The sequence below is a fragment of the Erpetoichthys calabaricus genome, chromosome 1, assembly GCF_900747795.2.
Source record: "Erpetoichthys calabaricus chromosome 1, fErpCal1.3, whole genome shotgun sequence".
Classification (NCBI taxonomy): Eukaryota; Metazoa; Chordata; class Cladistia; order Polypteriformes; family Polypteridae; genus Erpetoichthys; species Erpetoichthys calabaricus.
This window is the reverse complement of record NC_041394.2, coordinates 349,456,227-349,470,503: the sequence shown is the minus strand read 5'-3', so window position 1 is coordinate 349,470,503 and position 14,277 is coordinate 349,456,227. Positions and strand designations below refer to the sequence as shown.

The window sequence follows — 14,277 nt, the reverse complement described above, 5'->3', positions numbered from 1 at the left end:
GGTGATGAAATACAAGAAAAGTGTGTTGGGACAAAAAGAAGTAGACTATTTAAGATAAACATTTGGAGGGGGAGTCATTAGACCCCAGGAAGAAAAAATCACAGTCATAAAGTCTCGTTTTTTTTTTCTTGAGATATTTATTGCGCATTTTTAGTAAGTTTTAAAAGCTACTTGATTTATTTTTTAACTTTTTGCTGCCTGCAATCTTTGGGACTGGTTTAACTATTTATTGCACAATAAATTGAATCTTGTTTGTTTTCAAATTACACCTCTGTGCCCACCTCTCTTACTGTCCCACTGGCCTCAATCAGTCTATCAAGGACCTGGGGTATGTCAGTTTTATCCGAATGAATTTTAATAGTTATTATGTTGTGGTGAAACCAGACAGAGTGACAATAAAATCGATCGGTTTATGAAAATCTGTCCAATCTGAGAAGGATGAACAAAGACGCTTAAAGCAGAAAACTGTCCAATCTTATGTCGGGACTTTAATCACTTCAAATTTTTATACAACAACAAGCCTTCTGTTTTATAGTGAAACTGGATATTCACACTGAACACACTTTTATAGCACATCTACGTCACTTTACAAACGGCTTTTCCTAAGCATTCATTGTTCATTTCAAGAACCCTGACGGCCACGCGCAGCTCCATGAGAACCAGAGCGAGCGAACGCGCGTGCTCGTAAACGTCCGGCAACACGACGTGCCCTGTGACGTCATCAAAGGCGACGAAACGCGGATGTCAGAGTGCAGTAAACGAAACGTTAAGCTGTAAACTTTGAATCGGTCGGGTTTATCGTATCATCCAGAGGCAGAAGGTAAGTTGTCGGAGTTCGCGTCTGTCACTTTATGGATGTGGGATTTTTCATTCGGTTTGAATTCAGGCAAGCGGAGTCTTAAGTCGAGTCACACTCGAGTGACTTTCTCTTTGCGATTCGGTGTCCTCCGTCTGCGACTCAAAGCACTTCATGTTGTCGATTGCAATTTCTAGTACTTCAAGCTGCCCAAACACACCGCCGCCGATTCTTATTTGTTCAGTGCCGTTTATTCAATCAGTCAGCTTCCTCTGGATATCGCCGAGTAGCCTACTCTGAGCTCGAGAAGAAAGCGACTTTCCGCAGAAATAGCTCGCTGATTTCTGTATTCCCTTTTTAATTTAAGAGAGTGAAAAAGCTACAGTAACACAAAGTACAGTCAAAGTGCGTTGGTGGTGTTAAATAAATAAATAGACGTCTCCGTTGATAGACATTTTTTTTCCGATTTAGAGTAAGGCTGCCTTTTTCCTGTTGAGTTACGAGACGTGTATTTGGATTTTTCCATTTAAGCAAGGTGAAAAAAAAAATAATGAATGAATAAAAAATAATATGAATATGAAAAAATCATATGAATAAAAGTAATGAATAAAAAAATCGAATGACGTTTCCACTAATAGACATTTTTTAAAATTTAGGGTATTTTTCCTGTTGAGTTTGAAGAGGTGTATTTGAAAACTTCCAATTAAGCAAGATGAATATTTGTACAAGGCTTGCCGTGCAGGATATACAAATTTTTTTTTAAATTAATGCATTACACATTTCAAGAACGTAAAACATAAACTTTGATGAGCTCTTTCATTTTTATACACATGGGAAAAAAGTCATTAAACATGAGGTACCGATAGTATTTACATTAATGTTAAATTAATTGAAGTTGAAAAACCTTAAAGTAATAGATTGACATCATTTTGTTTTCTTTTGGTGGCATCGTGAACTTGTAAGTGTTGTTGGAATATTTAATAAGTAACTGCGTACAAACTAAGCGCTATATAAATGTAATGAATTATTATTATTATTAAGTAGTTGATCATTTCATTCTACAAAGCCTCACTGTACAGGAAAACGGGACATTTTTGAACTAGGTGTTGGCGACCCTGGGGCGTCGTCAGTTGTTTGGGACCTATGCGAGCTCGTTTAGCACTCCTTCCCATTAGTTATAATGGAGAAGTGAAGTGGTGCACACGGAGCGTTCGCTGTGAAGCCTTTTAGAAGATTGGTGACAGTGTGACTACTGCGCAAAGGGAATTCCCATTACCAGTTAGGACGTCATGATCGTGTCCCGTCTGCTCATGCGATTACAACATGGGTGTGTAATTTCGGATTCAACCTTAAAAAAGAAGTGCCCACGTGGAGTCACTTCGCATACCAGGGACGAGGTCATCATGAAAAGTGGAAAAAAAACTAATAATGATAACATAAAATACATTTGTCCACTGATCTGTGCTATAAATCTGTGTTTCGTATGATTCCAATAATTTTGATAATTGTTAGAGTCAAAATCGCTGATTTGCTGCACTTCCTGTTGAAATACAGGGGAGCAATGCGAGGTGTGGCAGTGACGAGTCACCTCACCTCGGACTGCGCTCTCCGTCACGCTGGCTTGATGCATGCGATTGTCACGTGCCTGTTGCTGTCTCTCTGTATGTCGCCAATATAATGTTTGCAGACACATTTATTATACACCCTGACTTTCCACAGTCTGGCTAATATCTTTAATGAATGTGTGCGACGTATTTAGTCTTGCTGATCGGACATAAAACCGCAGTGAAAAGGCACAAAGTGAGCAGACAGTACCGTGCCGGCCTGAAGGGGGCGCATGTGAGCCCAAAAGGTGCTTGTTGCCGCTGTTCTTCTAAATTAGTGTTTCCCAACCTCGGTGCTGTGGACCCTCCTGTGGCTGCAGGTTTTTGTTCTAACCAGCTTCTGTTTTTAATTGGACTCCTGGGAACAATATGGAAATTAGAAAACTAAATTTATATATATATATATATAAAGGAGAGTTGGGATCCGTGTGGCTGTGTTTGTGGAGGGACGGAGAGTTAAGGTGGGTGTTGGAGTCACGTGATCATCTCCCCTCCCATTCACCTCATTTCATTCACTTCATTTCGCTCCTAGCTGAGCTCCGCAGCTGACGCCGTCTTGCCGTCCTTTCTCCTTTACTGATTTACTGTTTAGTAGATGCAGTGCTTACCGAATAGTATTTTTTCCTTTAGTGTTTCTACTTAGTGTTTCTTAGTGTTTAGTAGACGCGGTGTGCGAAAGGAGAGTTGGGATCCGAGAGACTATGTTTGTGGAGGGATGGAGAGTTAAGGCAGGTGGGGGAGTCACGTGATCATCTCCCCTCCCATTCACCTCATTTCATTCACTTCATTTCGCTCTGAGCTGAGCTCCGCAGTTGACGCGGTTAGTTCTTTCTCCTTTACTGATTTACTGTTTAGTAGACGCGGCACTTACTGATTAGTATTTTTTCCTTTAGTGTTTCTTAGTGTTTAGTAGACGCGGTGTGCCGGTGTTCCCGGCGGTGTTGCGGTTTACTGTTACTTTCTACTTCGTTTTTGTACTTTAGTGTTTAATAATAAATAATAATGATTCATAACATTTATATAGCGCTTTTCTCAGTACTCAAAACGCTAAAATAGTGAGTGATACTTAGCTGATAGCAGTGTAGAAGCAGCACAGCACAACGGAGCCGGTAGGACAGGCGGGTGTGGTAGCGTAGGTGAGCGGCGATAGCAAGCAGCAGGAAGAGGAAGCAGGATTTGGATGTTCCAATACACAGCCATAAACAGTAACGCTTGGTAATTTCAGGGGTGATCGCCCCGAAGCCATAAGCCAGGTTAGTATGAACATCAGATCAGTTCCCGGTCATAGAGTACTGTAAAATGAAACGGGAGCAGATCAGCATAGCGAATATAATCATATAATCACGGAGACAGATCATCCCGAGGTGCTAGATCGCCAGGTACAAAGAAATGTTCGTAGGTCTCGTCCCGTGATCCACAGACTCGGCTGTTCCCAGTAAAGTGGAGTCCATAAAATCTGTAAATATTAAGCCAAATTCAAGCAATTCGAGTCAGCTGTATCCACGAACTATATGTACAATAAACTAAATAAAACAAGCATAAGAAAGTGCAGAATTAAGGCAAATTTTGCTAAACGTGTTGTTAACAGGGAGGAGCGGCGACAACAAGCGTGCGCCAGCGTCCCCTCACCTGCTACAATAAAGCAGTTATAATAAAGAAGTTTAGTAGACTTTTACTTTATCTCATTTAGTGTTCTTCCCGGCGGTGTTGCCGTTTTTTAGTGTTAGTGTCTACTTAGTGTTTGTGTTTAGTGTTATGGAAGGAGTGATCTTACCACTGTCAGATTTTGCAATGAATGAGTTGGTAAATAATGATTATTTATCAACAGATCACATGAGCAAATTCAACGAAATTTTAGCTGCGCATACAATTTCCAACCTCAAAAGGTTTTGCTAATGTGGAGTCCTGACATACCTATAATGCCCATTCCACGAAATGCAAAACATATTCAAATATTACCTTCTGCAGCTACTGAACGAGTGACTCACTGGGTGTGTACCTATTATGATGGTTCTGTAATTCATGTCTGTGACAGTTTAAATGCTGATAAAAAATTCAACCTCATCGAAAGAGCAGCTTCGTTTCCTTCACGCTTTGTTTCCTTACAAACTTCCCATAGTTTATGAAGACGCACAGCAACAATTAAATCATACAGATTCTGGTGTATTCTCAGTTGTATTTGCTGTGTGTATTTCTTTAGGTATTGACCCAAGTGATCAAGTTTTTACTATTTCTTCAATGCGAAATCACTTACAAATAATTTTTGTTACTCGACAATTGCTTCCATTCCCTGTCAAAAGTAGCCGAAGGGCGACCCCAATTACAAGTATTCAGTGCGTTCAAAGACCTGTACGAAGTACGGCCACTAACACAGTCACTCATAAAAGGGGAGATGACTCAGTGCAGGAAATGGGTATTGAAACTACCTTGGAAGACATGCAATCAACGAGGCGATTAAACGGATCTCAAGAGACATCTTCTAGGTTAGAAAAAAGTGCTTTGCTGCCAAAACCATATACAGTGATCCCTCGCTATATCGCGCTTCGCCTTTCGCGGCTTCACTCCATCGCGGATTTTATATGTAAGCATATTTAAATATATATCGCGGATTTTTTGCTGGTTCGCGGATTTCTGCGGACAATGGGTCTTTTAATTTCTGGTACATGCTTCCTCAGTTGGTTTGCCCAGTTGATTTCATACAAGGGATGCTATTGGCAGATGGCTGAGAAGCTAGATTGCTTACTCTTCTCTCTCTCTCTTGCGCTGACTTTCTCTGATCCTGACGTAGGGGGATTGAGCAGGGGGGGCTGTTCGCACACCTAGACGATACGGACGCTCATCTAAAAATGCTGAAAGATTATCTTCACGTTGCTATCTTTTGTGCAGCTGCTTCCTGAAACGACATGCTGCACGGTGCTTCGCATACTTAAAAGCTCGAAGGGCACGTATTGATTTGTGCTTGAAAAACAAACTCTGTCTCTCTCTCTCTCTCTCTCTCTCTTTCTCTTTGTCTGCTCCTGACGGAGGGGGTGTGAGCTGCCGCTTTCAACAGCTTTGTGCCGCGGTGCTTCGCATACTTAAAAGCAAACAGCCCTATTGATTTGTTTGCTAGAGATTGTTTTCTCTATCTATGTGACATTCTGTGCTCCTGACAGGCACTCATTTGAAGAGGAAGATATGTTTGCATTCTTTTAATTGTGAGACGGAACTGTGATCTCTGTCTTGTCATGGAGCACAGTTTAAACTTTTGAAAAAGAGACAAACGTTTGTTTGCAGTGTTTGAATAACGTTCCTGTCTCTCTACAACCTCCTGTGTTTCTGCACAAATCTGTGACCCAAGCATGACAATATAAAAATAACCATATAAACATATGGTTTCTACTTCGCGGATTTTCTTATTTCGCGGGTGGCTCTGGAACGCAACCCCCACGATGGAGGAGGGATTACTGTATATAAAAAATGTAAATGTTCGTTTGTTCAAAACCTTAAGTCTCCGAAAGTTCTTCACCGATTGCTTTGAAATTTTGACATAACGTTGCATTCGAATACGCGCGTGTCTTTATATACATATTATATAGATGTCACACTTGTGACAGGTAAAGACATGCTTTTTTTTAAAACACAGCGCCATCTGTTGGACGTAAAAGCAACACACGCTATACTAAATATTTTACGATTCTGTTTCAATGTTTCGATCAAATACATTTGTAAGTACGTGAATAAAGGCAGCGACATGGCAGTTTTTGGCGTGCAACCAGAAAGAAGTGATAGGAATGCGGTCATACATATCGATGAAATCGCACAGTATTAGGCTGGAAGATACATAAGCAGCAGTGAAGCTGTATGGCGAAGTCTTTCATTTCCCATACATGAACGAAGTCCAGATGTTGTTCACTTAGCAGTACATCTAGAAAATGGACAACGCATTTATTTCACAGCTGCAAATGTGCAACAAATAGCCCTGAATCCACCGGCTACGACGTTAACTGCTTTCTTTACATTATGTCAAAATGACGTGTTTGCGAAAACACTGCTGTATTCGGAAGTGCCTACGTATTACACATGGAATGCGAGTAGAAAATCATTTGAACAACGCAAACGAGGAGAGCGAGTCAACAGACAACCTGGCATATTCAAAGAAACTACGATAGGCAGACTGTACACCGTGCATCCCAATCAAGATGAATGCTTCTTTGTTCACATGCTGTTGGTAAATGTGCCCGGTCCAACGTCGTTCCAGCAATTGAGAATTGTCAACGGCGTTACACATGCCACTTCCCGAAGTACATGTCAAGCTCTGAATTTATTGGAGAACGACCGACACTGGGATGTATACATTAATGACGTGTGCAACACGTGACATCCAAATCAAATTCGTGAATTGTTTGCAATCATATTGACCGCCTGCTCTCCTTCATCTCCAACACAGTTATGGGAGACATATAAATCGCACATGGCTGAAGATATTTTCTGTCGATTACGCAAGTAACATTCAAATATAAACATGGATTTCACAGCAGAAATCTACAAATAAGCGTTGATAATGATTGAAGATTTGTGCTTAGAAATCGCGAACAAAGTTCTCAGTCAATTGGGAATGCCATCACCGAATCGATCTGCTCCTGCTTCGTTCGATGTAGAATTGCGTTGTGAACAAAATTACAACACGGGTGATCTTTTGTTGTATGTGCAATCAAATATTCCTAAGCTAACGCTTCAGCAAAAAGGCATTTGCGATCAAATAATGCAAACTGTCAATAACGGGGTTGGAGAAATCTGGAAATTGGGAATGGAAAGGTGCCGGTTGATCAGACCTCAGGACGAATTTCATTGCCTCATAACTTCTGCAATTTAGTGACGTCAAAAGAAGAATTGGTTGAAAAAGTATTTCCCAATATTCAAACCAATTATAAGAATCACGATTGGCTGAGTGAACGAGCTCTTCTTACGGCCAAAAACAAAGACGTCTACTAAGTTAACAATATTATTCAGTCTAACATTCTGCACAGACAATGGAACAACAAACAATATTGTATACCCACAAGCATTGTGAAATTAAGCATATTAGAAACGTGCGCTTTCTCTTTTCTTTCTTTTCCATTTAACCAGACTGAGCCACACCAACGCGTGGCCGGGTACAGCTATATATATATATATATTTATAATATACACTATATATACACACTAGCAAAATACCCGCGCTTTGCAGCGGAGAAGTAGTATGTTAAAGAGGTTATGAAAAAGAAAAGGAAACACTTTCAAAATAACGTAACATGATTGTCAATGTAATTGTGTTGTCATTGTTATGAGTGTTGCTGTCATATATATATATATATATATATATATATATATATATATATATATACACACACATACATACATACATACACACATTTATCTATATATATATAAAGGAGTGCTGGGATCCGTGTGGTTGTGTTTGTGGAGAGACGGAGAGTTAAGGCGGGTGTTGGAGTCACGTGATCATCTCCCCTCCCATTCACCTCATTTCATTCACTTCATTTCGCTCCGAGCTGAGCTCCACAGCTGGCGCGGTCTTGCTGTTCTTGATTTGCTTTTCACATGGCCAACTGTACGTTGCATGCTGAAGAGTAAGCTCAGCGCAGAGCTTGGTCATATTACAACCGGAGGGACGAACTGACAACGTGGTATACAAAGAGATCCTTAACAAATAATTATTGGAACATTTTCCCTCAGTTTATTACATAAAATTTTAAAGCAGTACTTCGCCGCTGCGAAGCGCGGGTATTTTGCTAGTATATATATATATATATATATATATATATATATATATATATATAATATTTATATATTAAAGTGTACCAAGCAGTTATATGGGAATAATGTATTTTTTTCTTTTTAACAATATTTTCATCTTGATTTCCATTCTACTTTTCTAGGTGTTCTTATTGTTTCATTAATCCATTATTTACTAATTAGTGGATCTGATGCTAAAGTCATTTCAGCCGTTGAATATTCCATGTTGTTTGCCAGCATGCCTGCTCTGCTCATTTAATTGTCATTAATAAGATACAACAAAGGGGGTAAATAGAATGAAATGAAATGAACAAAAGAGAGATAAGCATTTCAATCTCTAGCAAAAGCAGAAATATTTCTAAATGTCTTATAAATGTAAAAATCATGCTGCTGTTCTTTTCTAAATGTATAATAAAAGAAAAATAATCCCAGCTACTTAAATGAGATGAGTGTTATCAGGTGTTGTTACTGATTAGGAATCCGGTTGGAACGAAAACCTGCAGCCACAGTGCAGGGCCCCCAAGATCGAGTTTGGGAAACACTGGTCTAGGCAGAGGAGCTGATATGTTTGCGATATCAGAAAGTCAAGTGCACAGCAGCGGTCCGTTTATTTTTATTTTTTGTTCTGACTGACTGCCAAAATGGAAGGTTAAGATTTTTAAAACTAAAGGGAAATAAGGAGGACTTTTACAAGAAGTGACGGAGATTTTCGTGGAGAATGATAGGCGCATAGACTTCATTTACAAATAAAGGTAAGACCATAAACGGTTTTCAATTTTATAAAAAATGGGACCAGACTAAGAAAAAAAAATCCAATTTTTAAAAACTAAATTTTGACCTTAAATAAAATATTCTTTTATTTTTCTGATTATCCTTTTGTTGAACAGTCTGTATTAAAATTGATTAAAGCATCAGAATCACAAGCTTTATAAAACAACTAAATATTTCAATTAAGGTCAAAATTGAAATCCATTTTTTTTATACACCACTCTATACTTTCATTTGTATTGAATGAGTATGAATTGTGGAATTGCAACAGCAGATTTAGAGCACATGGAGGGTGAGGAGCAAATGCACTTTCTCTGCTCTCTCTCGCCGTTATAAATGTAACGTATATGTGCCTTCCCTATGTGTGTGTAAAGAATGCTGATGACATATGAAACAGAACCAGTAGTCGCTGTGCATGCTGGCTGCCAATTGAATAGTCAATAAGCTACTCTTTGGGGTTCATATATTTGTAAATCAGACTCTGACGGAGTCACCAGCCATGAACCTCACCGCACATCACTGCGCATACTGCCCAACAATCGATGGCAGCTATTCGACGATTGTTTGGAAGGCGCGTGTTTTGCCTTGGTAGAGTAATATATTGCTCTACTTTCCCCTTTTGTATTATTAATATGTAGCCTTTGTCAGAATACCTAATCTCACAGACTTACCACTGTTTATAAGGTATTATTGTATATAACTTATCTCCACCTTCCCTTTTATATCTATAACCTCAGGCAATTAGATGTAGTAAAAAGACAAGCAGATATTAAGTTACACATAAAATAATGTATTTCTGATAATATTCATAAATAATAACAAAATGCAAAGTACATTTGAATACTGGCAACCATACAACCTGATTAAATGGTGATATGTAGTTCAGGCGGCACACAGACTTGTAGTTACTTAAATGTCTCTAGTTAAGGCATCATTAGTGCTCAGCTTTCAGCCACATGTCTGTTCAAAATGGCTACTGAGCTGTGCTCTTCATTGTGTTGTCTTCATCATCACAGGTTAGCAAGAGAGAGATTGTGAGGTTAAACACATACATTTATAGATGTTCTGTCCAACCCCTACAGCCAATAGGACATCATGGAACTTAAAAGCTTCTGATCCAAGCCAATTCCAAACAGCCATACCTCAGCAGACCAATGGGGGAATAGAACATCTTAACACCTGCCCACCAAACCATTTGTTAAAGTACACCTTAGCCTATTTTGCGGTCGGGATAGAAATGACTTTAGCAAAGAAACACTCGGCAAACTTGTTTAAGACACATCCCCGAAATCCAGTTGTAAAATTCAAACAGACCCATTCCTGGGGGGGTTTGGGGGGGGGGGGGGGGTTGGGGTAAACACTAAAAATTACAAATAAAGACATACAAAATATTCATCAAGTTATATGTAAAATCTCACATCACAACAGCGTGTCATTTCACACAACGGTGACATTCCATGGCCTCCGAGATCCACAGAACTCACTGTTCGTGATTTTTTTTTTTTTCTGTGCGGACATCTTAAAAGCCAAGTGTACCACACACGTCCTGAAACAATTGCTGAACTGAAGAGGAAATCGCTGGCATTCCTCTTGACATGTTACGTCGAGCCATGTAGAATTCCGTCAACAGGCAGTCGGAATGTGTACTGAGAAATGGACAACACCTTTATGATGTTTTCTTCAAAACATAAAATGAATGCTGAATACCGTCATTACTTGCATATCCTATACAATTACATTTCATCCATTAAATGTATTTTGTAATGCGTTTATGTGAGCGTTGAACGTCACTTGAAAATTTCCCGTTTCCCTGTGCCACTCTGTATTTACTGTATGTTTAAAGTTTCACTCGTAGTATAATTAATTATGTGTTGCTCATCTCGGCTGAATGATACATCCTGAAAGTATTACCTCTGAGAGGGTCTCTCTACCCGTCTCATCAGGTTTAAGAAAGGCCCTCACAAAGCTGCTCACCCTGAAAGTGTTCAGTCGATTCTGTAGCCCCTTCACTGAACACACATGCATTGCTTGGATCAAAGAGCTCACACTGAGCTTTATTATTATTATTATTATTATTATTATTATTATCTGTGCAGTGTTTTCAACTTTAATTCTCTCATCCTGATCAAGTAGCCGTGTGTCTCCTTTGTTGAACCAAACATGGAGGTGTTGCAGAAGGACCAGGTTTGTGCATATTGAACCTGATCAAATGATTACAGTTCTTACCCTTTATGTTAACATATTTATCGATAATTAACCATCTAATGAAAAACTGTCCACGGTGCCCTTACCTTTCATTAAAGAGAAAGACCCATCTAGGATACTCCTTTACCTATTTCTGTTTCTCTTACCAAAGAGAGATTTCCAAACTTTGAAGAACATTCAGAACAGACCATAATATTTGATTTTTTTTTACCATTTAACTGGTGAACCAATAGCATGTTATTAAATTTTTGAATGTTGATCCTGTGTCGTGGATAATGTTTATTGCCCCAAAGACCGGGCCTTACCTTATATATAAATGTCTACTTATGGAAGTGTGTCTGATTTTATGTCCGATCAGCAAGACTAAATATGTCATACACATTCATTCAAGATATTCGCCAGACTGTGGAAAGTCAGGGTGTATAATAAACATGTCTGCAAACCTTATATTGGTGACATAGAGACAGCAACAGTCCAGCCCGGAAGTGAGAGGTGGAGTTGAGGTAAGGGCTACACCTCTGAGGAAACAGAAAACACGCTTAGCCACTAATAACACAAGCGAGGCGAGCACATCGGCAAAACAAAACCTCAGAAGAAAGACAAAGTCGCTTGGCCGCTAATGCAGAAGCGACGTGAGCACATCTGCAAAACAAAAACCTCCTTGGAGAGAGAGAAACAGAGTTGTTCCTTTCAATTACCTGACATTTCTACATTTCAGTTTATTTTTTGGACAATTTCAATAGTTTCTAGGACCTCGGGTTTTCGCAGCTAGTGGAGAATAATCATGTCCATCGAATCAAAACTTGTTTATGAAAGTCAGACAATCTCACAGGTGGCTTACTGATTTTTCAGGGGCAGGATAGCAGACACTGTAATCCAGAAAACTTTGTTTAAAAATTAAATTAGCTGTGCATTTCCATGTTTTCTCCATGTCTGTGTGGGTTTCCTTCCACATTTCAAAGACATGCAGGTTACGTGAATTGTGGATGCTAAATTGGCCCACTTGTGTGTGCCCTGCGATGGACTGGCACCCACTCCAGGGTTTGTCCCTTGCCTTGCACCCCATGCTAGATGGGATAGGCTCCAGCAGACCCCCCACAACACTGTTCATCTCTAGGAGACAGAATGCGCCACCTTCCTGAGCGTTATGACGGCTGGGTGGTCCCATGGTGTTGTGTATTACTGTTTGTACAGATGAACATGGAACCTTCAGGTGTTTTGGAAATTGTTCCTAAGGAGGAACCAGACTTGTGGAGGTCCACATCTTTTTTTTTTTTTCCTGAGGTCTTAGCTGATTTCTTTGGATTTTTCCCATCACGTCAAGTAAAGATGCAGTGAGTCTGATGTCAGGCCTTGACATCCATCCATATGTTGACTTCAGTTAGGCTAACTGATTCAGAAGCTACCGTATTTACTCGTGTATAAGACCCAAAAAATCGATCATAAAATTGGACCCCGACTTATACGCCCATTCAAAAATACAAAACATTTGTTTTTACATCATCTTGCCTCCTCCAATCTCACACCAGCTTTTCAAACACATCGAATTTTGTTGCAGCAGCGCAGTTACCAATTTCTTTTGCTACTTCAATGACTTTTAATTTAAAACCTATTTTCTTCTGATCGATCCCTCCATCGTAGATAAAGGTGAATGAGTGTGTGAGATGCACAAAAAAGTGCAAACGTCACTTCGGAATAGTTCCGGTATTACTGTGCGGTCACGTAGGCACAATACATAGAAACAAAATGGCCGTGAGCCCCATGGTTAGTCTCGCAGGTGGATGTTAGCATATTAAAATCTCTTGGACTAATAGCGTGAGTTTTCCACATTCGACATATATGACTGACATTATAAAATACCAGAAAATCAAGCCCCGACTTATCCACGGGAGAACTTAAATGTGAGTATATACGGTAATTGTCTAATTGCCTGAAGGCTTGACATCACTTTCTGGAATTTTCCAAGCTGTGTAAAGCTCCAGTTAACATAGTCTGTGTAAACCTGTGACCCACTTGAATTGTGATCTGGTTAATAAAAAGTGAAATCCTCAGAGCTCTGTGAACATTGGTGGACGTTCACTTCAGACTTCGATGTTTGTTTTACCCTTGATAACTTGATATAAAGAGTCGAAAATACAGGCAGTGTGGTTTGGTGATTACGGCTTTGGACTTCATACCCTGAGGTTGTGGGTTCAAATCCCACTACTGACACCACTGTGTCACCAATGATTATGTCACATGACCTGCCTGTGCTCCAACTGGAGAAACCAAAAGAAATGGAACCTTGTGACGTTAGCCAGGCAAGCAAATGTAAAATTGTAAAGTGTGATTTTTCCCGAAACTGTCTGACTTGATATAAATAATAACTGGTAAGGTGCCATAAAAATAAATGTTTTTGATCTTAATGGGGATGCTTTTATGGAATAAACTCCTGATCTTTCTACAGCATGGAAGAATCAGCTGCCATTTATGGAAACACTGAGATGGATATGAAAGAGGACACGTGTGACATAAACACCTTGGAGATCATGACTGTGACCATTAAGGAGGAGGACTGTGAGTGGAAGTCTGAGCACCTCAAACAGGAGAGTCTCTGCATTAAAGAAGAGGATTATGAACTGGTGACTGTGGGCATTGACGAGAAGGCTGAGGAGACGTCTGCCATCACCGAGACAAAGAAAATTGTGTCTGTTAGACCTCGAGACGATCAGCCATCTCCTTCAAATCAGTCTGGAGAAAGTAAGTGTGAAATAGAAATATGTGTTAAGTTTTAGTGTTGGGCCGAAAAGGAGGTCTAAGGCTTTATATCTGAAAACTGGACATGCAATGGTGAAAAGTTAGGACAGCTTTTTAGAATTTGCTCATTTTAAGTGTGACACCCTTTGAGCAGCACAAGACCTTTTTTGTATTTATTGAGGTACCTCCAAAGATTTTGGGAGCCTGGGACATAACAGTGAAGTGATTCTTATTAGACGGACTGCGTTAGTTTATTATAGTGAAGAATGTCGGGGTGGGGGGTCTAGGGTAGGGGGTCATCAGAACTGTGACCTTGACTGTTAATACTAACCCCAGAGCCCAAGGCTTGTCTATTCCAGTAATGCTGCCAGCTGCAGTTTTCTTTTCCTC

The 14,277-nt window shown here is 39.8% G+C and overlaps 1 protein-coding gene across 1 annotated transcript in view; it reads left to right on the top strand.

Annotated features, from left to right (window-relative positions):
- Positions 1-716: 716 nt before the first annotated feature.
- LOC114668807 (gastrula zinc finger protein XlCGF57.1-like) overlaps positions 717-14,277 on the top strand; it is a 28,493-nt gene continuing 14,932 nt past the window's right edge. Inside the window, exons 1-2 of the mRNA XM_028824759.2 lie at positions 717-820; positions 13,598-13,890. Of these exons, the coding sequence (XP_028680592.1) occupies positions 13,599-13,890 (292 nt within the window). The 5' untranslated portion in view covers positions 717-820; position 13,598. The remainder of the gene's footprint in view (positions 821-13,597; positions 13,891-14,277) is intronic.